Source organism: Salmo salar, chromosome ssa19, assembly GCF_905237065.1.
Source record: "Salmo salar chromosome ssa19, Ssal_v3.1, whole genome shotgun sequence".
Lineage (NCBI taxonomy): Eukaryota > Metazoa > Chordata > Actinopteri > Salmoniformes > Salmonidae > Salmo > Salmo salar.
Window position 1 is genome coordinate 66,849,073 of NC_059460.1, and position 27,528 is coordinate 66,876,600.

General features: G+C 42.2%; 1 protein-coding gene across 2 annotated transcripts in view; it reads right to left on the bottom strand.

Moving 5' to 3' along the window:
* Positions 1-27,528, bottom strand: part of cpn1 (carboxypeptidase N, polypeptide 1) — a 183,250-nt gene that overhangs the window by 20,440 nt on the left and 135,282 nt on the right. For both annotated transcript variants that reach the window (XM_045701860.1, NM_001141729.1), the window contains 2 exons: positions 6,944-7,083; positions 3,869-3,968 (listed from right to left, as the gene is read on the bottom strand). In XM_045701860.1, coding sequence (XP_045557816.1) covers positions 3,869-3,968; positions 6,944-7,083 — 240 coding nt within the window. The remainder of the gene's footprint in view (positions 1-3,868; positions 3,969-6,943; positions 7,084-27,528) is intronic.

A 27,528-nucleotide genomic window follows, 5' to 3' on the forward strand; every position in this document is an offset into this window, starting at 1 on the left:
AGTCATAAAGCTCCTTGCTCTCGAGATCCTCAAGGAGAGTGGACGCACCACCACCGTCAACTTAGAGCGGGGTCTTAGTGACAACTGGTGGTCGAGATTCATGGCTCGCCACCCTGAACTGTCCAGCAGGATCCCAGACACCTTGGAATGGGCCAGGGTGCATGGGGCAACTCATGAGGCAATCGAGGGCTTCTTCAATATCTACGAGCCTATCTTCAATAAGTACGGGTTTGAAATAAAGCCTTACCTCATCTTTAACTGTGATGAGACGGAGTTCGGGGACAAGCCCAAGTCCAAGGAGCGGGTGCTGGTGTAGAAGGGCAGAAAGCATATTTATCAGCAACAGAACACCACCAGGGAGCACATCACTGTGCATGCCTGTGTGAGTGCAGCGGGTGAGAGTATCCCCCCATTTATCATCTTCCCCCACTGCCTCCCGCATACTGCCTACTCCCTGGAGGGTCCCAAGGATGCCCTTTTTGGAGTCTCCCCCAACGGCTATAAGGACAGTGAGCTCTTTATGAAGTGGCTGGCCTTCTTTGTGAAGCATGCCCCTGCTGAGAGGCCCCTTCTCCTCATAATGGATCAGCATGAGACGCATGCATCCAGGGACGTGGTCAGGTTCTACCGGGAGAACATGGTGGAGGGGGTGTTGCTGCCATTACACACCACCCATGTGATGCAGCCACTGGACATCAGTGTCATTGGCCCCCTGAAGTCGGTTTTCACCACCAACGTGGCACGCCTGGGCCTGGTGCGGGGGGATGTTGTCATCGGCAAGAAACACTTTTCTGCCATGCTGCACCAGGCCTACCCCAAGGCAGAGAGCAGTGAAAACATCAAGGGTGGGTTCAGGAAGGCCGGGATTTTCCCCCTGAACCGGAAGGCCTATGACCACACCCAGATGGTGAGGATCGCAGTGGCACCCACAGCACCAACCACTGCGACCCCCACCGCCGCCCCCACAGCAGTGACCCTGGCGGCTCCTACAGCAGTGAACACTGCAATTCCAGCAGCATCAACCCCATCCCCTGTGTGCTGTCCCACCTGCAAGCAGGTCACCCCAATCAACCACCTGGTGGCTGCAGGCGTTGTCTCAGCGAGGCTGGCAAACGTCCTGATGCCTCCCATCTTGGCAAACAAGTTTTTTCAGCAGCAGCCGACCATGAAGCGCAGACTTCCCCTGCCAGCTTGGGTCATCACCGCTGACGACTTCAATGAAATGCTCATCAAGCAGGACCAGGAGAAGGACAAGGAGGATGCAAATCAGAGGAGACAGGAGGACCTGCACAGGAAGAGGGAGGATCTGCAGAGGAAGAAGCAGGAGTTGCAAAGGAAGAGAGAGGAGAACAAGAAACGCATGGCTGAGGTACAGGTAGCAGACCTCGCTAGGTGACCTCGCTGTGCCATCTTCCGCAACATCGAGCCACCGATTGATGAGGACGACATTAACAAGTGGGTGCAGTGTGAGTTCTGCCTGCTCTGGTTCCATCTCCAATGCCTGGATTTGGAGGTGGTGCCAGAGGATGACTGGTACTGTCCCAAGTTCAGCCTCAGCAAGGAGCTGTAGAAAGAAGAGCCCCCCTGTCCCCCCATACTGTCATCCACAGAACATTTAGTAAATATTTTTGTAAATCGTTTTTTTTGTACAGCCAATATGTTTTTATTCACCTTGATGCTTTTATTCCAATCAGTTGTTTTATGCATATCAGTTATTCCAATAGATTTATTCCAGTCAGTTGTTTTATTACAATCAGTTTTTTTGGGAGGCATTGGATCAGCGTTCTCGTCGCGCCTCCTGTCAGTACCTGTTTACAGGGAAGCCAATGGTCCAAAAACATTTCATAGTTCATAACTATAGCAGTTTGGTGACATGATGTAAAGGGTCACCGAACTGGCTGTGCACTTTGGTCTTTTAGGGAGTCCCTGTTCATTTTCTACACCTGAACAGAAAAAGAGGCATGCAGGTATGTCGCAACTCATTTTGGATTAGAGCATGTCATGTGAAAATACGTTTAATGGATAGCACACGTGAGAATTTAGGACATGCGTTATTGCACACGAGATTTCACACTTAAGTTACTGAACACACAGCACTCATGAATAGGTTGGCACAGCAAAGGTATTTCAAAACATTAACACAGCAAAGGTGAGACAAAAAAACGAAAGCTCTGTCAGCAGGTTTGCTTGTGTAAATGCAGATCAGAGGTTGGCACAGTTGTATTCTTTTTAAGATTCTGCACATCACAGTCTTATGCAATTCATTATTGATTGATTCATTGTTTGTGTTATTGATGACCACATTGCAATTAGCACCTTACTCATGATATATTAGTTTAATATTATCCATAATCATATTAATGGTCATTTAGACAAAAATCATGAATAATGAAGTTTTCTTACAAGTGTATGTGGTTAAGCATGTTTTTAATCTGCGAGAGAAGGGCTACCCCTGGTGGAAGGAGGCTGTACGGCACAAAATGAGTAGTGACACGTCACAATGTAACGTACCGCGTCAGAGGGATTCGTTTTTTCATATTTTCTCGAATACTATTTGTGCATTAACATGTCAATTAACGCTGAATCGAAACTTAGTTCACACCCCGGATTTTGATGCCAACACAGTCACTGCAGGCCCATTAGTTTTCATTGCAGCCTCATTTGAATGCTGCGGTTGCGCAAATTTGTACGGAATGGGGTTAGTCACCGTTAAACACCTTGCTCTGCTTATGTTAATCGGCGTAAGGTTAAAATCAAATTAAGCATACGCTGATTAAAACACCGGGTTTTCTGAGTAGGACATGATTAGGACATGTAAACACCTGAATCTGCATTCTAACGGTGTATTTGATCTGCGCATGTGCTAGCAACATCCCAGTGACCCTCCCTCTTTAGTGAGAGTGAAGTGAGTTCGGAACAACTGAATGTATGCATCTTAGAAGTAGTTTTCACATGTCCGAACTCAGAATCAAATATGCTTACCAAAAATACCATGGTCGCAGTGGGATAACGTTTATTTTTATTGGCAATTTTCTGCATTGATCAGAGTGCCATCAGTTAGCCTGATTTCAGATGTGTTCATGTAAACAAGATTATTAGGGAAATCGTTCTTCTTGCAGAGCCTTATTGTGTGCATGTAACCATACTCACTGAGTCTCAGTTTGATGAACATACATGTAACATTTTAGCCATAAATTAGATTTCTTCATGGTGTTTTGAAGGACACTGCTGCGAAATGCCAAAAATGGCTTACTACTGCTTCTTACCTTATCAGTTACAAAGAAGAAGATTTGTATTGCTGACGTTTTTGCTATTGTTGTCTACCTTCTGAATGAGAACCAATTCTAATTCAGGAAGTTGTACACACAACAACAGATAGGCCATATAGTTGCTAAATGCTAATTTGCTTTAAAAAAAAACAACTAATTAGCAGCTTTGTGCAGCATTCTAAGTATGTTTTAATCACATGAATTTCTATTCCTTTGCAACTAGTGGTATGTATCTGAAATGTGATGCTAGTAAATGTTACATGTAGAATACACAATGAAACACTACACTCTCATGAAACACAAAGGCTATTTAAGGTAAACATAAAGAATAAACACCCAGTTCAAAGCTTATAGACTAATATTATGTATTAACTAATGTCACCGAAGATTATTGTCCCCGATTTATTCAAAGTGTCTTGTTGTATTCTATTGTTAAATGAATGGAAATTATATCTGTAGTTGACTGAGATCTGTGCAGACGTACCTACTAGTAAGCCTAAAAAACTTTGGCATTGCTCAGAGTTTTTAGCTGGTTGTACGTGTTTTTGTGAGAAAAACATGTCTCCCCTGATGTAAAATGGTTTCTCTGCCCCTCTTACCAGTGGTCACATCGTGGTTGATACCAGCTACTGAAATCTCTGCGTTGCCGATTGGGTTGTTGTTGTTATCATACACCATTCCTTTGATCCCATGATGCACCTGGAGAGGGCGGAAGGACAGTTTACTGAACCCCCCCAATAGAGCAAGAAAACAAACCTTTGCTTTTATAATACTACACCTTAGAGCTGGGCAATATGGACTATAAGTCATATCATAATACAAAAAATGTAACCATTTTGTTCGATAACGATAAATACAACGACATACAGTGCATTCAAAAAGTATTCAGACCCCTTCCCCTTTTCCACATTTTGTAACGTTACAGCCTTATTCTAAAATAGATTAAATATAATATTTTTTTTCCCTCATCAATCTACACACAATACCCAATAATTACACATTTTTTGCAAATGTATTAAACATAAAAAAAGAAATACCTTATTTACATAAGTATTCAGACCCTTTGCGATGAGACTGAAAATTGAACTCATGTGCATCCTGTTTCCATTGATCATCCTTGAGATGTTTCTACAACTTCATTGGAGTCCACCTGTGGTAAATTCAATTGATAGGACATGATTTGGAACGGCACACACCTGTCTATATGAGGTCCCACAGTTGACAATGCACGTCAGAGCAAAAACCAAGCCATGAGGTGGAAGGAATTGTCCATAAAGCTCCGAGACAGGATTGGGTCGAGGCACAGATCTGGGGAAAGGTACCAAAAAATGTCTGCAGTATTGAAGGTCCCAAGGACACAGTGGCCTCCATCATTCTTAAATGGAAGAAGTTTGGAACCACCAAGACTCTTCCTAGAGCTGGCCGCCTGGCCAAACTGAGCAATCGGGGGAGAAGGGCCTTGGTCAGGGAGGTGACCAAGAACCTGATGGTCACTCTGATAGAGCTCCATAGTTCCTCTGTGGCGAAGGGCGAACCTTCCAGAAGGACAACAATCTCTGCAGCACTCCACCAATCAGGCCTTTATGGTAGAGTGGCTAGATGGAAGCCACTCCTCAGTAAAAGGCACATGACAGCCCGCTTGGAGTTTGCTTAAAGGCACCTAAAGGACTCTGAACATGAGAAAAAATATTCTCTGGTCTGATGTAACCAAGATTGAACTCTTTGGCCTGAAAGCCAAGTGTCATGTCAGGAGGAAACCTGCCACCATTTCTACGGTGAAGCATGGTGGTGGCAGCATTGTGCTGTGGGGATGTTTTTCAGTGCCAGGGACTGGGAGACTAGTCAGGATTGAGGGAAAGAGGAGTACATAGAGTTCCTTGATGAAAACCTGCTCCAGAGCGCTCACAACCTGAGACTGGGGCGAAGGTTCACCTTCCATCAGGACAAAGACCCTAAGCACACAGCCAAGACAGCGCAGGAGTGGCTTCGGGACAAATATCTGAATGTCCTCCCATCCAACCTGACAGAGCTTGAGAGGATCTGCAGAGAAGAATGGGAGAAACGTCCCAAATATAGGTGTGCCAAGCTTGTAGCGTCATACCCAAGAAGACTCGAGGCTGTAATCGCTGCCAAAGGTGCTTCAACGAAGTACTGAGTAAAGGGTCTGAATACTTATGAAATGTGATTTCAGTTGTTTGTTTTTATACATTTAAAAAAATTGTTTTTGCTTTGTCATTATGGGGTATTATGTGTAGATTGATGAGGGGGGGAAAATTATTTAATACATTTTGAATAAGCTGCAACGTAACAAAATGTGTAAAAAGTTAAAGGGGTATGAATACTTTCTGAATGCACTGTATGCACAGTTACTTGCCATTAGCATCAGGCATCTAGACAAAAAAAATGTCCAGCGCAAAGGAAACTGAGATGGTATGATTCAAGAAAAAAGTGGTCTATTTCATCTAACACAGGGCTGCCCAACCCTCTTCCTGGAGATCTACCGGCCTGTGGGTTTTCAGTCCAACCCTAATTTAACACACCTGATTCTACTAATTAGCTGCTCAACAAGACCTAAACTAGCTGAATCAGATATGCTAAATTAGGGTTGGACTGAAAACCTACAGGACAGTAGTTCTCTAGGAAGAGGGTTGGGCAGCCATGATCTAACATATCCATGGAATGCATGATTGATATTTTGACATGCAACCTGTTAAAATGGGATCCAGAATTATCAGATTTATTTTGGGCTCATTACAGATGAATTTGCCTACATTGTTTTATGCAAATTGGCCTATACTACTTAGTTCACCACCTGAGTAAGTGGGAACTCAAAACGCTTAACTAGAGAGATAACTCTAAATATGATCTTGTTGCTAGATAGCCATGTAATTGATAAATGTTATCAGTAAATGTAATGTCCAACCAAGACCTTCCAGTGCTAGGCATAGGGTACTTGATGTATTCACTGCAAATTCAACCATTTGCTCTGTGGGTGCAACAAAACCATACTACATAGCCTACTCCAATTGTGAAATGGTTTTGCTCAATATTGAGGGTTGAGAAATAAATTATATACCCACAGAAAGCTGATACTCTCTTCTCTTTAACAATAACATCAGTAGTTGCTTTAAAACAGTTTTTCCAGCAATTGCATTTTGAAATGTGCAACGATCATATGCTTGAGCTTATGCCTCCCGAGTGGCGCAGCGGTCTAAGGCACTGCATCGCAGTGCTAAATGCATCACAACAGACCCAGGTCTGATCCCGGGCTGTATCACAACCGGCCGTGATCGGGTTAGGGGAGTGTTTTGTCAGGGTAGGCCGTCATTGTAAAAAATAATTTGTTCTGACTTGCCAAGTTAAATAAAGGTAAACATATTCTTTATAAAAATACAAATCTGAATGCATCTCTCCCTCTGTTCTCACAGAGACAGGAAGTGAGAGTGGCTCGGTCACACAGCAGCGAAACAGGGACAGGAAGATACTTTCACAGCAGGAATCAATATAATGCACATTACTGTTGACCAAATAATAGTTTTACAACAAACAAATCTGCAGGAACGTTGTTTAGCATAATCACCAAAAATTACTGACCTAACCAGAATCTACTGATACTGTGCTACAGTAAGTGTGTGTGTGTGTGTGTTTATGGTGAGAGAGATTAGAGAAACTACCTGCTCCAGGAAGGAGATCAGGGCCTCTCTGTTGCCCAGCCATTCTCTTGACAGGGCTGATGCTGGGGGGAACTTGTCACAGCTGAGTTCCAGAGTGATCTCAAAGCAGTTGGTGTATAGGTAGTTAAAGTCCTGCATTCCTGTGGAGAGACACAATACTGTTAAAGTGAAGGTACATTGAACACATCTACAGAAAGATTTTTCTATGCTCTTTTTTCGTCATACTTTTTAAATTATTTGGGAACAATAGGTACTTTAGAAAGAGATTAATCAAAGATGAATGTTAACATGCACACCACCCCCATCTATTATACTGTACATTCCCCTCCATATGTATTTGGACAGTGAAGCTAAATTGTTTAATTGGACTCTATACTCCGACATTTTAGATTTGAGACATAATGTTTCATATTAGGCGACAGTACAGAATGTAAGCTTTTATTTTAGGGTATTTTCATCTGTTTTACCATTAAAAAAATTAAAGCACTTTTATGTATCTAGTCCCATTTGAAGAAGTCATATTGTGTTTGTATAAATTAATTTATAGTGTATTTAACACTAGAACTGCTAAGCGGTCATTTTGACTGATCATGATTATCATTTCTTTTTTACTTTTTCATTTTTTAACTCAAGCACCCCTCCGTCCTTTAATTTTCCTAAATAAGTCTATATAACACACTGCCATTGTTAGAATCTTAATATCCCAAACAGAACTTGTTTTAGGAGGGCATGTCATTTTTTTGGAATGGTTTTCCCCAGTTGCCCCTCCTTCCAAAAGTAGGGCCTGCTCCGCTCCTTCAAATAAAAAAATGATTGGTCACATACACATACTTAGCAGTTGTTATTGCGGGTGTAGCGAACTGCTTGTGTTCCTTCTTCTGACAGTTGAAAGTGCAGTGCCCAGCTGATAGTCCCTCTAACAATTTCATTGAAAACTAAACCTAAACTATATTGAAACCAAGTTCACACATAAAACAACAGATTAAATAAATTAAGTAAAGTATGATGGAGAGAATGGTTGAGTTGATGAGCAGGGGAAGCGAAATAAGCATAATTACATAATCACCAGTTGTGAATGAAGAACAGGGTGGGCCTTTCTATTGTATTGGTCTATTCTAATTATAGGACTAATTTTAAAATGTTATGTACCCTATATCAGTTCACCGAATCAAAGCAGTCTTATCAGTATACTCTGGTCTACTACAATTTCTTCACTTCACTGTCATTGGAGAACAAGTTGCTTGTATAGAAAACAAGTCTGGGCGGCACCATGAACAAAGTGACGCAAAATAAAGCACCTGCACAGCCGTTGAACTCCACAACAGTGCTGAATAATGACAAGACAACAGGACACAATCTAGAGAAAACAGGATACTATTACGCACTACAACCAAACAAAGGTATGTCAAAGTGGGTCAAGCAAGTGAAAGTTATGAAAATTGTGTCAACTGTTAGGACAAGGGATAACAGCTAAATTAAATCCAAATGATGCCATTGCATGAAGATGCACACAAGCACAAGCTGACTATTTTTGACTGCTCTCACATTGACACTTATATTCATTATAATGAACTGTTTAATCAATTGATGACAAAGCCTGGTTCCCTGTGTGTAACCCATTTGGTCTGTTTTGATCATCCTGTATGCTGTCTTGTTGAAGAACGACGTGCCCTCGATGTCATTTTCCTTGCACACAGGGCCTAGCTTTCTTGACACAAATGGCTCTGGGCTCCATGATGTAACTCATGCTGAAATCATCATTCTGATCTAAGTGCCCTCATCAGCCATGTTCCATCAATGTCAATACAGATCAGAGATACTTGGACTCACCACTGTGGACTGTGTACCCATCATCTCCATTCATTCATGTTTGTATGCTTACATTATTTGCATATCTTGTAAGAAATCCAGATTCAACCTTTCCGCATTTTCCTAGTGAAGATTATTTTACTTTATAACAAGCATGACCCAATGCTGAGCAAATCACCTTTATTAGAGAGCAGCAAAATCAATATGGAAATAACCAGCTGGAGGTTCTTTGGCCGATGCTGTTGAACAGACCATTCAAGGCAAACGTTATTCAAAGTGGATATCTACCCTGAGCTTTGAATATCACTCCACGACAGAGATCTCAAAATATTGGGGCCAGCATACTTGTGTTTGGAGTAAAGGAAGTGGATCCAGCTCTTTCCTCCCGCAATGTATTTTTCCATAATTTTACCGATTTAATAAATGTATGGAAATTCGTCATGTAATTTTGACCTCAGTATAGGCCTACATTGGTTGCTCCACTAAAAGTTTAGCGATTATGCTGCGTTACTTAGAGGTAATTTGTGGTTTAGTACGGTACCCTGCATCACCCCTTCATTGCTCCAGACCAGCGCAAGGGGGAGTTAGAACACTGATTATGCTTTTGGGTTCTACTGTGTCTCTAAGTGACAATGAATGAGCATCATAAACCTAAATAGAAACTGATAATTGTACACGACTTCAGTATTACTTACTAAACCTGTTGTTACACTAAGGTTTTTATTATTTTATTTTGTTAGGATAATTTTGCTCTTACTGTAATAGTGTAGCCCACTGCTGACCAGTCACATTGTACAGTGCCTGAGTGGTGCAACTGTCTAAGACACTGCATAGAAGCGCAAGCTGTGTTGCTACAGAGGCTGGTTCAATATACCTGTGCCAGCCTCAACTGGGAGACCAATGAGATGACTGTAGGTTTTTGGTTTCTCTCCCTCTAAAAACAGAAATAAATAATTCTAAATAACAAACTGGCTTTATTTACAAATTAGTATCGATGTCTCACCCCATGTTCAAGAAAGGCCTTTTTCACACTCATTTTACGTTATTTTTTAAACTAAGAGATTATTATTATTATTATTAATTTAGAATTATTTAAAAGCCGCTTGGATATTCTCACAGATATATTATTAACCCTCTTATTAGCAGGACAATATATATTGGTCACATGGCTCCCGAGTGGCGCACATGGCTCCCGAGTGCACAGAGCAACACTGGATAGCACAGAGCAACACTTTAAGGGGCATTGCACTAATAATGGCGCTGACTAGGGAAACGTTCCCGATGTTCTTAGTGCCAGTCTGCACATTCAGACTAAAACAATGTAACTAATAATGGCATCTTTATGTCAATGTTTATTTAGTTATGGATCCATAACAAATTACTACGTGAATAAATATCACTGAATTACAGAAATACCCTCCAATCTTCTATGTGTAATTATTGGCGGAGAGTCACGTCATATTTTTCGATATACTGTAGGCCTACCGTAGGCGACATGAGTCTCACTAGTGTTGAGTAATGTGCTGTTTAAAGTGGTGTAGGTCTTACTTATTTAAAGATCATATTGACGTTAGAACCAATAGCCTACAATTATTTTAGCACCGTTTTGCGCTGCAGTGAGACAAGCATGGGGACTGGTCTTGATAAATCAATGAGAGTTTTTATTTTGACTGAATCTCCATTTGTGTATTGGTTAGACTACAATTAGGTTGTAGAAATGTTATGCTCTTAGTGTAACATTTATTTAACTAGGCAAGTCAGTTAAGAACAAATTCTTATTTACAAGGACAGCCTACTCCTTCCTCCCCGTCGGGGAATTGAACCCCAGTCTGCCGCGTGCCTGCACGACACGGGGATTCTTTAGCTAAATAGCCATGTACTGTAGCCTACTCCCGACCATCATGTTGTACAGCGTCCTATTTTCCGTTCCATCCGAACAGAAACCCAGAGAGTTTTTTGTTTTTCTTGGAATAGAAACACCATAATATTAAGCAAATGAATTAAGCATAATTTCTAAAAATCAGTCCCATATACTATGTTCTTACAAAAAAGGTTGTACATTCTCTAGTACAGCCACTATTGTAGGCTATCAAATGCTTCTCAAAGATACCCTCTGGTGGTCAAACTAGCACTAACTAGCATTAATGGTACCACTGGTTGGTTGGCACTTAAACAACATGCCATAAAATTCTGTGGCACAATGCAAGCTGTGCTGCAATACGCTGCAATTTGTAAAGGAAGAGGGAACACTGTATGGAAGAGGGAACAATACCTGAAAATAATATATGTTTATTATATTAATTTATGAACGTAGCCTATAACAATAGTAATAATCTTTTTTTAAATCCTTAGTGGCATGGTTTGTGTTTTTTCTGTTCCAAAAATCCTGTTAAAACCTTGTTTAGTGTGTTTTCAATAATGTTTAGCCAAAAGGATTTGTTAAGTATACTAGAAGGGGGATTGTTGAAAATAGCTATATGTAAATATGTTATTAAACTATGTGTAAAAAGTGGGAATAAATCCAAAAGGGCAGGTCCTGTATGCCCACCTATGCTGCCTGCGGCTAGCTACAGACAGATAAAGTAGCAGTAGTGGTGGCCTGACGACGGTTCATCCTGAATATTCCTTTTGACTCCATTATCCGTCATTGCAAATATAAAAGTGGGTGTGGCTACTAACGACTGAGGCTGGAGACAGAAAAAAGCAGCTAAGCTACTAAATGGTGAAAGTGAAACAACACAGCTGAGCAGCGAAGACGCCATCGACTCTAACTGACCCAACACAGTTCACCTCTTGGACGTTTTTACGAAAGGTAAGTTATCCAGCATGTACTATTTAAACCTTACAAACAAGATAGTGTACTCCCAGCTCCCCAGATAAAACAGTTTGATGTCAGGCTATCTAACTAGCGAGGAAGCTTGCCAGCTAGTAAGCTAATAGATAGCTTAGCCTAACTACGTTACTTGGATAGTGCCACGTGTTAGAACTTGAAGGCATATTTTAGAGCTCATAAACAACTAACGAGCCTAGCTGTACAGTTACCATCAAAAACAGACTGGTATGGTCGCATTAAATTGTTGTATGTAACTTTAGCTACTTTGTGTAGGTTACTCGTTGGCAAGCTACTTAAATGGAAAAAGACTCCAGCCAGTGCCTCTTCCCGCTCATGATCTACAGACTTTCATTAGCACATGTAAAGAAACTAGCTCTCCACCACCAGGTAGCTTGTTAACAAAATGCGAAGTAATGTAACAGTGTGTGTGTGTGTGTGTGTGCACCCAGTGTTTAAATAGGCCGCCCTATTAAGAGCTGGTGAATATGGTTGGATCATGTTAAGACATTGAATTGTGCGTTTGTGTAATGTGTTGTCAGAGGTGACATTACCTTGTTGTGGTACAATTTCTTTTGAGGAAAAACTTTTGTCTTTATTAAAAAAACTATTTCCTTATGTATTTAATGACTCATGTTTATTTATAACTCTGCCTCTGCCTTTAGGTAAGTGGTCTTGTTTAAGAACAATTGGTTTCTGATAAGATGAAACAGACGCAAACGGTCACATGCTTGTGCACGAATTGACAGCTGGGCATCAGCAAGTCTGACTCCCCCCGGACAGTAACCAGGGCATATCACTGAATTACACCAATTCACTGTCATGTAAACAATCTGTCCGATGACTTCGTTCTGTATGTAAATATGCTGTTCTGTCTGTTCCTTTGATTTGTGAACTTTAAGACTGGCACCTCTCTGGTGAATCATATATACTTCCGTTCAATTCCAGAATGCTCTAGACACAGTGCCTGGCAGAAATATTCATCCCCCTTGGCGTTTTTCCTATTTTGTGGCATTACAACTTGTAATTTAAATTGATTTTTATTTGGATTTCATGTAATGGACATAGACAAAATAGTCCAAATTGGTAAGTGAAATTAAAATAATAACTTGTTTAAATAAAAAAAATGTAAAAAATTATGAAAAGTGGTGCATGCATATGTATTAACCCCCTTTGCTATGAAGCCCCTGGTGCAACCAATTACTTTCAGAAGTCACATAATTAGTTAAATAAAGTCCACCTGTGTGCAATCTAAGTGTCACATGATCTTTCACATGATCTCAGTGTATATACACCTGTTCTGAAAGGCCCCAGAGTCTGCAACACCACTAAGCAAGGGGCACCTGTTCTGAAATGCCCCAAAGTCTGCAACACCACTAAGTTCGGGGCACCACCAAGCAAGCGGCAGCATGAAGACCAAAGAGCTCTCCAAACAGGTCAGGGACAAAGTTGTGGAGAAGTACAGATCAGGGTTGGGTTATAAAAAATATCTGAAACTTTGAACATCCCACGGAGCACCGTTAAATCCAATATAAAAAATTTGAAAGAATATGGCACCACAACAAACCTGCCAAGAGAGGGCCGCCCACCAAAACTCACGTACCAGGCAAGGAGGGCATTAATCAGAGAGGCAACAAAGAGACCAATAATAACCCTGAAGGAGCTGCAAAGCTCAACAGTGGAGTATCTGTCCACAGAACCACTTTAAGAGAGCTACACAGAGCTCGGTTTTACAGAAGAGTGGCCAGAAAAAAAGCCATTGCTTAACCTCTCTTGGGTAGGGGGCAGTATTTTCACGTCCGGATGAAAAGCGTAACCAAAGTCAACTACCTGTTACTCAGGCCCAGAAGCTAGGATATGCATATAATTGGTAGACTTGGATAGAAAACACTGAAGTTTCTAAAATTGTTAAAATAATGTCTGTGAGTATAAGAGAACTTATATGGCAGGCAAAACCCCGAGGACAAACAATCCCCCCCAAAAGAATTCAGCCTACCACTATTTTCAATTGCTGTCACTTTTATTAAAAGGAAAAGTCCTCCCAGATTGCAGTTCCTAGGGCTTCCACTAGATGTCAACAATCTTTAGAAAGAGTTTCAGGCTGGTTTTTAGAAAAATGAGCCAGAAATTGTCCCATTTGGCTGTAGTGTTTCCAAGCGCATGAATGAGAGCGCATTCTTTGGTATTTTTCTCCGGTAAAGACAATAATGATTCTCCGTCTTAAATTGTAGCGTTTATTTACATATTAGGGTACCTAAGGTTTGATTATAAACGTTGATTGACTTGTTTGGAGTAACGTTTGGGATTCATTTTGTATGCATTTTGATGGAGGGAAACTGGGAGAATTATTGACTGAAGTGCGCCAGCTAAACTGAGTTTTTATGGATATAAAGAAGGACATTATCGAACAAAAGGACCATTTGTGATGTAACTTGGACCTTTTGGAGTGCCAACAGAAGAAGATCAAAGATAAGGCATTTTTTATATCGCTATTTCTGACTTTTGTGTCACACCTGCCGTGTTGAAATATGAATATTCATGGTTTTGTATGCTGGGCGCTGTCCATAGATAATCGCATGGTGTGCTTTCGCCGTAAAGCCTTTTTGAAATCTGACACAGCGGCTGGATTAACAAGAAGTTAAGCTTTATTTTTGATGTATTACACTTGTGATTTTATGAAAGTTAAATATTTATAATTCTGCAGTTTGAATTTTGCACTCCGCGATTTCACCGGATGTTGGCCAGGTGGGACGCTACCGTCCCACACCCCCTAGAGAGGTTAAAATAATGTTAAAGTTAAATGTTAAAGTTAAAGAAAAAAATAAGCAAACACATTTGGTGTTTGCCAAAAGGCATGTGGGAGACTCCCCAAACATATGGAAGAAGGTACTCTGGTCAGACGAGACTAAAATTGAGCTTTTTGGCCATCAAGGAAAAGTCAATGTTTGGTGCAAACCCAACACCTCTCATCACCCCGAGAACACCATCCCCACAGTGAAGCGTGGTGCTGGCAGCACCATGCTTTGGGGATGTTTTTCATTGGCTGGGACTGGGAAACTGGTCAGAATTGAAGGAATGATGGATGGTGCTAAATACAGGGAAATACTTGAGGGCAATCTGTTTCAGTCTTCCAGAGATTTGAGACTGGGACGGAGGTTCACCTTCCAGCAGGACAATGACCCTAAGCATACTACTAAAGCAACACTGAAGTGATTTAAGGGGAAACCTTTAAATGTCTTGGAATGGCCTAGTCAAAGCCCAGACCTCAATCCAGTTCAGAATCTGTGGTATGACTTAAAGATTGCTGTACACCAGCGTTCCGCTGGTGTACAAAACCATGAATATTCATATTTGTGGTATACCACAGATTCAACTTGAAGGAGCTGGAGCAGTTTTACCTTGAAGAATGGGCAACAATCACAGTGACTAGATGTGCCAAGCTTATAGAGACATACCCCAAGAGGCTTGCAGCTGTAATTGCTGCAGAAGGTGGCTCTACAAAGTATTGACTTTGGGGGGTGAATAGTTATGCACTCTCAAGGTTTACATTTTTTTTGTTCTATTTTTTGAAGATGTAAATATTTGATTTGTAACAACATGGTAAGCATGTTGTGTAAATCAAATGATACAAACCTCCCTCAAAAATCTATTTTAATTCCAGGTTGTAAGGCAACAAAATAGGAAAAATGCCAATGGGGGTGAATACTTTTGCAAGCCACTGTAGATCCTGAAAAGACTTGGGACGTGACTTACGTCAGCTGACGCAACAGGTACATGTAGGAGACGTTTCATGACAACATTATTTTTAGGTTAACCTCATAATGTTGCTAAACGTCAGAAAGTACATTGAGAATCCCACAAAATGCAGTTTCTGGTAACCACTGGGAATGTAACTTTCATCAGTGGGTACCTACAGTACCAATAAGGCACTTAAAATCCATCTTTATGCCATTTTTCTCGTAAAAAAGCGATAATATTCCGACCGGGAATCTGCGTTTAGGTAAACAGACGAAAGAAAACATAGCATGGGGTCGACGCGGGCACGCGCCTGAGTCTCACAGTACTGTAACCAGCCACTACCCAAACGCGCTACTTTTTTTCAGCCAGAGCCTGCAAAGCCACGATTCAGCTTTTTGCCGCCTTCTGAGAGCCCATGGCAAGCGTCCCACCTAGCCCATAGAGGTTAACAGTGTGCACGTTCAGGGAAGATTCAAGGACATCTCTTATAACGTTACTGATTAACGTTATTTAGCTGTTTAAAATCCCCCACATTTATACACCCTGAAAAGACTTGGGATGTAAGTTTTGTCAGCGGACACCACAGCTATGTAGAAGGCACGTTTCACAATAACGTTATCATGACTTATGTGGAGGCTAAAATATCTTTGTGGTCACGTCCTGGAACATAATTATGTTAGCTGGGTTGTTCCATCCCACTTGATCTAGTTAGAGTAGGATAGCAGCCTACATGAGAAATACATTGTAATATTCATTTAACCATCTGGATGTCACCGAGATACAGTCTACTGCTCAATGGGGAGAGTTTACACTGCAAGCCGGCAACACAATAACACTGGGCACAGTGTCCTTCGCTTCCGCTTGCTGAACACTGCTGTCGTGTAGGAGAGGGAGGTAGTTAGCTAGTGTAGCCAGCCAGGGTGACAACAAAAGCACATTTATTTTAGCTAGTGATTTTGTAAAAGAATAAGAAAGAAAACAAATACTCTTATAAAAACTGAATGACTCTGAACCCCAAGTCCCAACTTTGGCAGACAAGTTTCACATTCTTGCTGAAGTTTCTCGTCACAAGCATAAACTAGCTAGCTGGGAGGGGCTCATCAGGACGACTGACTGAACTGAATCTGTTCGTATCCACCTGACTGAATTGAATCCGTTCGTCTGACTATCAGCTGCACGACATACGTCATCAATTTGGGCATCATGCGTGTCCATATAACCTGTCCCTGGGGTAGAATGCAAAGACTACTGGGAATTGAAGGTAATAGCCAAAGCAGCAAAGTTTGGCATAGCCCTTTACACTCACAGCCCGTATATTTGGTAGATTTGGTTACTGATAAGCGCCTAAACTGGTATGCAGAGGTTGTACGTTAACATGCTATACATTTCGTCAGCGCTCAGAGTCTCTGCTTTAAAGTGATGTATTGGATTCAACTGACAGACATTCTAAACGTGAGCATCACGCGCAACAATAAGATGCCCCCATCCCTCCCGCCAATTGAGCTATTTTTGCACATTTCATGTTGTCAGAGAGGGGGATGCTGAAAATTAAGAGAACTGAAGGTGTTCTAAAACATGATTATAATAAATACCTCTTTGATGTTATACAAGCAACCCACACAATCACAAGTCCAAATGTGCATTTTACATTTCCATATTATAAAACTCATGTCATTTACAGTATCAATGTTGATGATCGCTATGTCAGGTCGCAATTGTAAATGAGAACTTGTTCTCAACTTGCCTACGTGGTTAAATAAAGGTAAAATTAAATAAATAAATAAATGTTTGATGAACGATTGAAAGGATAACATGGTGTCATGCCCGGGGTTATTCTGAACATATTATTTGCCGTATTGTGAAGAAAGTTTGCTGCAGAGGACGCACCTGAATGCACTCCGGACTTGCACTCGATATGTCCGATTTTAAAATAGCTTTTTGGTGAAAGCACATTTTGCAATGTTCTAAGTACATAGCCCAGGCATCACGGGCTAGCTATTTAGACACCCGGCAAGTTTAGCACTCACCAATATCAGATTTACTATTATAAAAGTTTGATTACCTTTTGTTGTCTTCGTCAGAATGCACTCCCAGGGCTGCCACTTCAATAACAAATGTTGGGTTGGTCCAAAATAATCCATCGTTATATCCGAATAGCGACGTTTTGTTCGTGCGTCCCAGACACTATCCGAATGGTAAAGAAGGGTCGCGCACATGGCGCAATTCGTGACAAAAAAATTCTAAATATTCCATTACCGTACTTCGAAGCATGTCAACCGCTGTTTAAAATCAATTTTTATGCCATTTTTCTCGTAGAAAAGCGATAATATTCCGACCGGGAATCTCCTTTTCGGCAAACAGAGGAAAAAATCACAAAGACGGGGGCGGCCAGGTCACGCGCCTAAGCCCACAGTCCCTTGATCGGCCACTTGAGAAAGGCGATAATGTGTTTCAGCCTGGGGCTGGAGTGACGACATTCTGTTTTTTCCCGGGCTCTGAGCGCCTATGGACGACGTAGGAAGTGTCACGTTAGAGCAGAGATCCTTTGTAAAAGATAGAGATGGCAAAGAAGTTCCAGAAATGGTCAGACAGGCCACTTCCTGTAAAGGAATCTCTCAGGTTTTGACCTGCCATTTGAGTTCTGTTATACTCACAGACACCATTCAAACAGTTTTAGAAACTTTAGGGTGTTTTCTATCCATATATAATACGTATATGCATATTCTAGTTACTGGGTAGGATTAGTAACCAGATTAAATCGGGTACGTTTTTTATCCAGCCATGAAAATACTGCCCCCTAGCCATAAGAGGTTAAAGGGAGTGCTCCTAATCTCAGCTTGTTACCTGTATAAAAGACACCTGTCCACAGAAGCAATCAATCAATCAGATTCCAAACTCTCCACCATGGCCAAGACCAAAGAGCTCTCCAAGGATGTCAGGGACAAGATTGTAGACCTACACAAGGCTGGAATGGGCTACAAGACCATCGCCAAGCAGCTTGGTGAGAAGGTGACAACAGTTGGAAGAAACTCAAAAGAACTGTCAATCTCCCTCGGCCTGGGGCTCCATGCAAGATCTCACCTTGTGGAGTTGCAATGATCATGTTAATGGTGAGGAATCAGCACATAACTACACGGGAGGATCTTGTCAATGATCTCAAGGCAGCTGGGACCATAGTCACCAAGAAAACAATTGGTAACACACTACGTCGTGAAGGACTGAAATCCTGCAGCGCCCGCAAGGTCCCCCTGCTCAAGAAAGCACATATACATGCCCGTCTAAAGTTTGCTAATGAACATCTGAATGATTCAGAGGACAACTGGGGGAAAGTGTTGTGGTCAGATGAGACCAAAATGGAGCTCTTTGGCATCAACTCAACTTGCCGTTTTTGGAGGAGGAGTAATGCTGCCTATGACCCCAAGAACACCATCACCACCGGCAAACATGGAGGTGGAAACGTTATGCTTTGGGGGTGTTTTTCTGCTAAGTGGACAGGACAACTTCACCGCATCAAAGGGACGATGTACGGGGCCATGTACCGTCCAATCTTGTGTGAGAAACTCCTTCCCTCAGCCAGGGCATTGAAAATGGGTCGTGGACGGGTATTCCAGCATGACAATGACCCAAAACACACAGCCAAGGCAACAAAGGAGTGGCTCAAGAAGAAGCACATTAAGGTCCTGGAGTGGTCTAGCCAGTCCCCAGACCTTAATCCCATAGAAAATCTGTGGAGGGAGCTGAAGGTTCGAGTTGCCAAACGTCAGCCTCGAAACCTTAATGACTTGGAGAAGATCTGCAAAGAGGAGTAGGATAAAATCCCTCATGAGATGTGTGCAAACCTGGTGGCCAACTACAAGAAACGTCTGACCTCTGTGATTGCCAACAAGGGTTTTGCCACCAAGTACTTAGTCATGTTTTGCAGAGGGGTCAAATACTTATTTACCTCATTAAAATGCAAATCAATTTATAACATTTTTGACATGCGTTTTTCTGGATTTTATTCTTGTTATTCTGTCTCTCACTGTTCACATAAACCTACCATTAAAATTATAGACTGATCATTTCTTTGTCAGTGGGGAAATGTACAAAATCAGCAGGGGATCAATTACTTTTTCCCCTCACTGTATGTGTACCAAAATGACAATATATTTCTTTAAAGTGACATGTGAAAGCCTTAAACTGTAAGATCTAATTGTATAGATCAGTTAGGTAATAAGAAGCCCACCTTCAATTGATGCCCACCTGATCCAGATTTCAATTTGTAATGGTCTTTTTTGAATTGCGTAAATCATTGTGTGATGGTGGGGATGCAGGGCAGTGTTCCAAACAAAAAACTACAAGTGTGGTTGCTTCAGTTCCTTCCGAAGGCATAGCCATGACAGGTCCAGAAAGCACCTACAAGTTGAATGCTTTTCCTGAGTCATAGACGTGTATTGACATAAATTAATCATTTAGACCTCTCACACAATCCATCCATCCTCCCTGGCATCTGTCTACATAATTTCTTGTCACAAACTCCACAAACTCCTGTCACGAACTCGGACACCTCCTGCGTCTTGATTTTCTGGGTGATTTAAATATGGACTGGCTTTCATCAAAACACCCATTCAAGAAAAAGATTCAAACTGTAACTAGCGCCTGCAATCAGGTTAATGTTATCAGCCAACCTACCAGGGTAGTTACAAACAGCACAGGAATGACATCATCAACATGTATTGATCACATCTTTACTAAGGCTGCAGAAATGTGCTTTAAAGCAGTATCCAAATGAATCGGATGTAGTGATCATAATATAGTAGCTACATCTAGAATCACCAAAGTACCAAAGGCTGGGCCTAATATGAAGTGAGTGTGGAAGAGGTGAAACAAATTGTTTTCTGTCAACAATGACAAGCCACTAGGGTCTGACAACTTGGATGGAAAATGACCGAGGATAATAGTAGTAATAGTAGTAATAGTAGTAGTAATAGCGGATGATATTGCTACACTTTTTTGCCATATCTTCAATCTAAGCCTACTAGAAAGTGTGTGTTTTCAGGCCCGGAGGGAAGCAAAGGTCTTTCCGCTACCTAAGAATAGTAAATCCCCCTTTACTGGCTCAAATAGCCGACCAATCAACCAAATAGCAACCCTTAGTAAAGTTTCGGAAAACATTGTTTGACCAGATACAATGCTATTTCACAGTGAACAAATTGACAACAGACTTTCAGCATGCTTATAGGGAAGGATAGTGGAAGACGGCATTTAGTTCCACCTCTGGGCACTATGAGTACCTCGTCATGCCGTACGGGTTGATGAATGCTCCAACAGTCTTCCAATCCTTTGTAGACGAGATTTTCAGGGACCCGCACGGGCAGGGTGTAGTGGTGTATATAGATGACATTCTAATATACTCTGCTACACGCGCCGAGCATGTGTCCCTGGTGTGCAAGGTGCTTGGTCGACTGTTGGAGCATGACGTGTACGTCAAGGTTGAGAAATATCTGTTCTTCCAACAGTCCGGCTCCTTCCTAGGGTACCGCCTGTCCGTGTCAGGGGTGGAGATGGAGAATGACCGCATTTCAGCCGTGCGTAATTGGCCGACTCCAACCACGATAAAGGAGGTGCAGCGGTTCTTAGGGTTTGCCAACTACTACCAGATGTTTATCCGGGGCTTTGGTCAGGTAGCGGCTCCCATTACCTCACTGCTGAAGGGGGGACCGGTGCAACTGCAGTGGTCAGCTGGGGCGGACAGGGCTTTTGGTCACCTGAAGGCTCTGTTTACGTCGGCTCCCGTGCTGGCTTATCCTGATTCCTCCTTGGCATTCATAGTAGAGGTGGACGTGTCTGAGGCTGGGATAGGAGCTGTGCTGTCTCAGCGCTCGGGTACACCACCAAAGCTCTGCACCTGTGCTTTCTTTTCGATGAAGCTCAGCCCGACGGAGCAAAACTATGATGTGGGGGACCGGGAGCTTTTGGCTGTTGTCAAGGCTCTGAAGGCGTGGAGGCATTGGCTTGAGGGGGCTAAACACCCTTTCCTCATTTGGACTGACCACCGCAATCTGGAGTACATCCGGGCGGCTAGGAGAATGAACCCTCGCCAGGCAAGGTGGGCCATGTTTTTTACCCGTTTTGTTTTCACCCTATCCTACAGACCAGGTTCGCAGAACGCTAAGGCAGATGCACTGTCCCGGATGTATAACACAGAGGAGCGGTCCACGGATCCCACTCCCATACTTCCGGCTTCTTGCCTGGTGGCACTGGTGGTATGTGAGGTTGACGCAGACATCGAGCGGGTGTTACATACGTAGCCCACTCACACCCAGTGTCCAGTTGGGCATCTGTACGTTCCGTATGATGTCCGTGATCGATTGATCTGTTAGGCCCACACGTCACCCTCTGGTCATCCCGGCATCGGTCAGACAGTGCGCTGTCTTAGTGGGAAGTACTGGTGGCCCACTTTAGCTAAGGACGTGAGGGTTTATGTTTCCTCCTGCTTGGTGTGTGCTCAGGGCAAGGCACCTAGACACCTGCCCAGAGGGAAATTACAACCCCTACCCATTCCACAACGGCCGTGGTCACACCTACGCATCTTCCTCCGTCACAAGGAAACACCACGATTCTGGTCATGGTGGATCGGTTTTCTAAGTCCTGCCGTCTCCTTCCTTTGCCCGGTCTCCCTACGGCCCTACAGACTGCGGAGGCCCTGTTTACACACATCTTCCAGCACTACTGGGTACCTGAGGATATAGTGTCTGATCGGGGTCCCCAGTTCACATCGAGGGTCTGGAGGGAGTTCATGGAATGTCTGGGGGTCTCGGTCAGCCTGACCTCAGGGTTTCACCCCGAGAGTAACGGGCAGGAGGAGAGAGTTAACCAGGATGTGGGTAGGTTTCTGCGGTCCTATTTCCAGGACCGGCCGGGGGAGTGGGCGGCTTTCATCCCGGCAGAGATGGCCCAAAACTCCCTCCGCCACTCCGCCACTCCACCACTAACCTGTCTCCGTTACAGTGTGTACTAGGTTATCAGCCGATTCTGGCACCGTGGCATCAAAGCCAGATCGAGGCACCTGCGGTGGATGAATGGTTTCGGCGCTCGGAGGAGACATGGGATGCTGCCCAAGTGCGCCTGCAACGGGCCATCAGGCGACAGAAGGCGAGTGCCGACCGCCACCACAGTGAGGTCCCGGTGTATGCACTGGGGGACCGGGTCTGGCTCTCGACCCGAAACCTGCCCCTTCGCCTGCCCTGCCAGAAGCTGGGTCCGCGGTTTGTGGGGCCATTTAAAGTCCTGAGGAGACTGAACGAGGTATGTTATAGGTTACAGCTTCCCCCTGATTAACGTATTAACCCCTCGTTCCATGTGTCTCTCCTCAGGCCGGCGGTGGCTGGTCCGCTCCAGGCGTCTGAGGTGCGGGACGTTCCCCCCAGGCGTATACTGTGCGAGCCATCATGGACTCAAGGTGTCGGGCGAGGGGCCTTCAGTACCTCGTGGAGTGGGAGGGGTATGGTCCGGAGAAGAGATGCTGGGAGCCGGTGTGTTTTTCCCTGCGTGGTAATCATTGTTGTTTTCTTTTCGAGTAAAGTACGTCTTTTACTCAGTTATGTGTCCTGCACCTGACTCCGTCCTAACTGCTGCACACTGACACATGACACTCATTCTGCTTTTTTTTACTACTGTTAAGGCCTTAATGCGTTCAATGTTATGAACCTAGGGTAATTGACAGGCTAAAGACCACCTAAAAAAGAGCATTGTGCTCTTTAAGGATGTGCCCTTTACTAATGACCTTAACAGATCATTTTTACCTTTTTAAAAAGAGTTCTCAGCTACACATCCCAGATTTAATGGCCAACAGGTTATGAACCTAGGGCTCCCATGTGCACATGGTCACCATATCTACACAACATGCTTAACCTGTTATGGCTAGGGGGCAGTATTTTCACGGCTGGATAAATACCCGATTTAATCTGATTATTAGTCCTGCCCAGAAACTAGAATATGCATATAATTATTAGCTTTGGATAGAAAACACTCCAAAGTTTCTAAAATTGTTTGAATTGTGTCTGTGAGTATAACAGAACTCATTTGGCAGGCCAAAACGTGAGAAGATTCTGTACAGGAAGTACCCTGTCTGACCATTTCTTGAACTTCTTTTCCATCTCTATCTATTACAAAGGATCTCTGCTCTAACGTGACTCTTCCATAGGCTCTCAGAGCCCAGGAAAACCCTGAATGTCGTCATTCCAGCCCCAGGCTGAAACACATTATCGCCTTTCTCAAGTGGCCGATCAAGGGACTGTGGGCTTAGGCGCGTGCACTGGCCGCCCCCGTCTTTGTGTTTTTTCCTCTGTTTGCCGAAAAGGAGATTCCCGGTCGGAATATTATCGCTTTTTTACGAGATAAATTGCATAAAAATTTATTTTAAACAGCGGTTGACATGCTTCGAAGTACGGTAATGGAATATTCAGAATTTTTTTATCACGAAATGCGCCATGCGCACGACCCTGATTTACCATTTCGGATAGTTTCTGGAACGCACGAACAAAACGCCGCTATTCAGATATAACGATGGATTATTTTGGACCAAACCAACATTTGTTATTGAAGTAGCAGTCCTGGGAGTGCATTCTGACGAAGACAACAAAAGGTAATCAAACTTTTGTAATAGTAAATCGGATTTTGGTGAAGGCTAAACTTGCTGGGTGTCTAAATAGCTAGCCCGTGATGGCTGGGCTATGTACTTAGAATATTGCAAAATGTGCTTTCACCAAAAAGCTATTTTAAAATCGGACATATCGAGTGCATAGAGGAATTCTGTATCTATAATTCTTAAAATAATTGTTATGCTTTTTGTGAACGTTTATCGTGAGTAATTTAGTAAATTGTTAGTAAATTCCCCGGAAGTTTGCGGGGGGTATGCTAGTTCTGGACGTCACATGCTAATGTAAAAAGCTGTTTTTTTATATAAATATGAACTATATTGAACAAAACATGCATGTATTGTATAACATAATGTCCTAGGTGTGTCATCTGATGAAGATCATCAAAGGTTAGTGCTGCATTTAGCTGTCTTCTGGGTTTTTGTGACATTATATGCTAGCTTGAAAAATGGGTGTCTGATTATTTCTGGCTGGGTACTCTGCTGACATAATCTAATGTTTTGCTTTCGCTGTAAAGCCTTTTTGAAATCGGACAGTGTGGTTAGATTAACGAGAGTCTTGTCTTTAAAATGCTGTGAAATAGTCATATGTTTGAAAAATGGACGTTTTCGGATTTTAGAGGAATTTGTATTTCGCGCCACGCCCATCATTGGATATTGGAGCAGGTGTTCCGCTAGCGGAACGTGTAGATGTAATTAATGACTTGCGCCCAGAAGTGTCTTCGAACACATTCATTTCTGCTTATGAAGCAATAAATAATTGACAGGCTAAAGGCCACCTAAAAAGATCATTGTACCCTTTAACAATTTACCATTTACTAAATGGCCTAAACAGATACATTTTACCCATTTAAAAAAGTAGTTCATGTTCACTGTCAGTCCAGAGGCATTGCACCCTCCTTAAAGAACAGAACACGAGCCCTGAAGACATAACAGCTAAGGAATCCTTGAATCCTTTATTCTCCATGGGGTATTTTAAAAGTGAGTTGAATATTCAATATAATGTTTGTATATAGATATACAGTTGAAGTCAGAAGTTTACATACACTTAGGTTGAAGTCATTAAAACTCATTTTTCAACCACTCCACAAATTTCTTGTTAAAACAAACTATAGTTTTGGCAAGCCGGTTAGGACATCTACTTTGTGCATGACACAAGTCATTTTTCCAACAATTGTTTACAGACAGATTATTTCACTTATAATTCACTGTATCACAATTCCAGTGGGTCAGAAGTTTACATACACCAAGTTGACTGTGCCTTGAAAAAGCTTCGAAAATTCCAGAAAATGATGTAAAAAAATGACATCAAGGATTTAGGAGCTTCTGATAGGCTAATTGACATCATTTGAGTCAATTGAAGGTGTACCTGTGGATGTATTTCATGGCCTACCTTCAAACTCAGTGCCTCTTTGTTTGACATCATGGGAAAATTTAAAAAATCGGCCAAGAAAAATTATAAACCTCCACAAGTCTGGTTCATCCTTGGGAGCAATTTCAAAAAGCCTGAAGGTACCACGTTCATCTGTACAAACAATAGTACGCAAGTATAAACACCATGGGACCACGCAGCCATCATACCGCTCAGGAAGGAGCCATAGATGAACGTACTTTGGTGCGAAAAGTGCAAAGAACAACAGCAAAGGACCTTGTGAAGATGCTGGAGGAAACAGGTACAAAAGTATCTATAGCCACAGTAAAACGAGCCCTATATCGACATAACCTAAAAGACCGCTCAGCTAGGAAGAACCCACTGCAACAAAACCGTCATAAAAAGGCCAGATTACGATTTGCAACTGCACATGGGGACAAAGATTGTACTTTTTGGAGAAATGTCCTCTGGTTTGATGAAACAAAAATAGAACTCTTTGGCCATAATAACCATCATTATGTTTGGAGGAAAAAGGGGGAGGCTTGCAAGCCGAAGAACACCATCTCAACCTTGAAGCACGGGTTGGCAGCGTCATGTTGTGGGGTGCTTTGCTGCAGGAAGGACTGGTGCACTTCACAAAAAAGATGGCATCATGAGGGAGGAAAAGTATGTAGATATATTGAAGCAACATCTCCAGACATCAGTCAGGAAGTTAAAGCTTGGTTGCAGATGGGTCTTCCAAATGGACAATGACCCCAAGCATACTTCCAAAGTTGTGGCAAAATGGCTTTAGGACAACAAAGTCAAGGTATTAGTGGCCATCACAAAGCCCTGACTTCAAACCTTTATAGAATTTGTGGGCAGAACTGAAAAAGCGTGTGAGAGCAAGGAGGCCTACAAACCTGACTCAGTTACACCAGCTCTGTCAGGAAGAATGGGCCAAAATTCACCCAACTTATTTTGGGCAGCTTGTGGAAGGCTACCTGAAACGTTTGACCCAAGTTAAAGAATTTAAAGGCAATGCTACCAAATACTAATTGACTGTATGTAAACTTCTGACCCACTGGGAATGTGATGAAAGAAATAAAGCTGAAAAAAATCACTCTCTACTATTTTTCTGACATTTCACATTCTTAAAAAAAAGTGGTGATCCTAACTGACCTAAAACAGGGAACTTTTACTAGGATTAAATGTCAGGAATTGTGAAAAACTGAGTTTAAATGTATTTGGCTAAGGTATATGTAAACTTCCGACTTCAACTGTACATTAAGGCTGCTATTTAACAATTGTTTTCTTTGACATTTGTTTTTTTCTTTTAAATGAGGACTAGTTATCCATTGAGCAATCGGCCTTGTTTTTATTCATACAGTTTGTAGACAATAGATTATACCCTCTTATATTCTGTTTTAAACTCTTATTATCTCAAAACCTTAGACTACAAACTATGACTAGAAACTATGATTTACAACTATGAAGTCATGTCTGTGTGTGAGTGATGATCTATTAAGTAAATAGTGTAATATTACTCTCTTTCTCTATCTCTCACTCTTGCTCTCTTGCTCTTGCTCCCTCTTTCTACGACCTCTCTGAATGTATACCAATGTTTAAAATAGTTAACAAGATTTCTCTCTCTCGCTCTCTTTCTACGACCTCTCTCAATGCATACCAATGTTTAAAATAATTAACAGTGTTTCAATGTTTTGTATTGCAACAGTTCTGAAAGAAAATGACATCTAATTTTTGGGGAGAATTATTAATATAATGCCTTTCATAGAGGGTTTGACATCTTTGATAAGTTTATGTAATAGATAATGTTATTATTTCAGGTTACCCTCAGTTTCCACAGGTAGTACTCAAGTCCATGATTGATGAACAACCTGACGATGAATCATCCAACAATTAAAAATCCCGATATGTCCGAGGTGAGTCACATTTAAATATATTGAATGATTTCTCTCTCTGTATTTATCTATTTCTCTCCCCCTCTCTATATATACTGTACCAGGCAACAACAAAAAAAGAAAAGACGAATGACATTGACTTCTGAGTGTTGAACTATTGTCCACTCTATAGTCACGCTGGTTATACCCTGCTGATCATCTATGAACTTTGGAACATCTTGAATAATGGTAAGGCTTCAAGGGGCACCCAGCACAGCCAGCAGAGGACCACTCTGATCCTGGTTCCTCTCTAGGTTT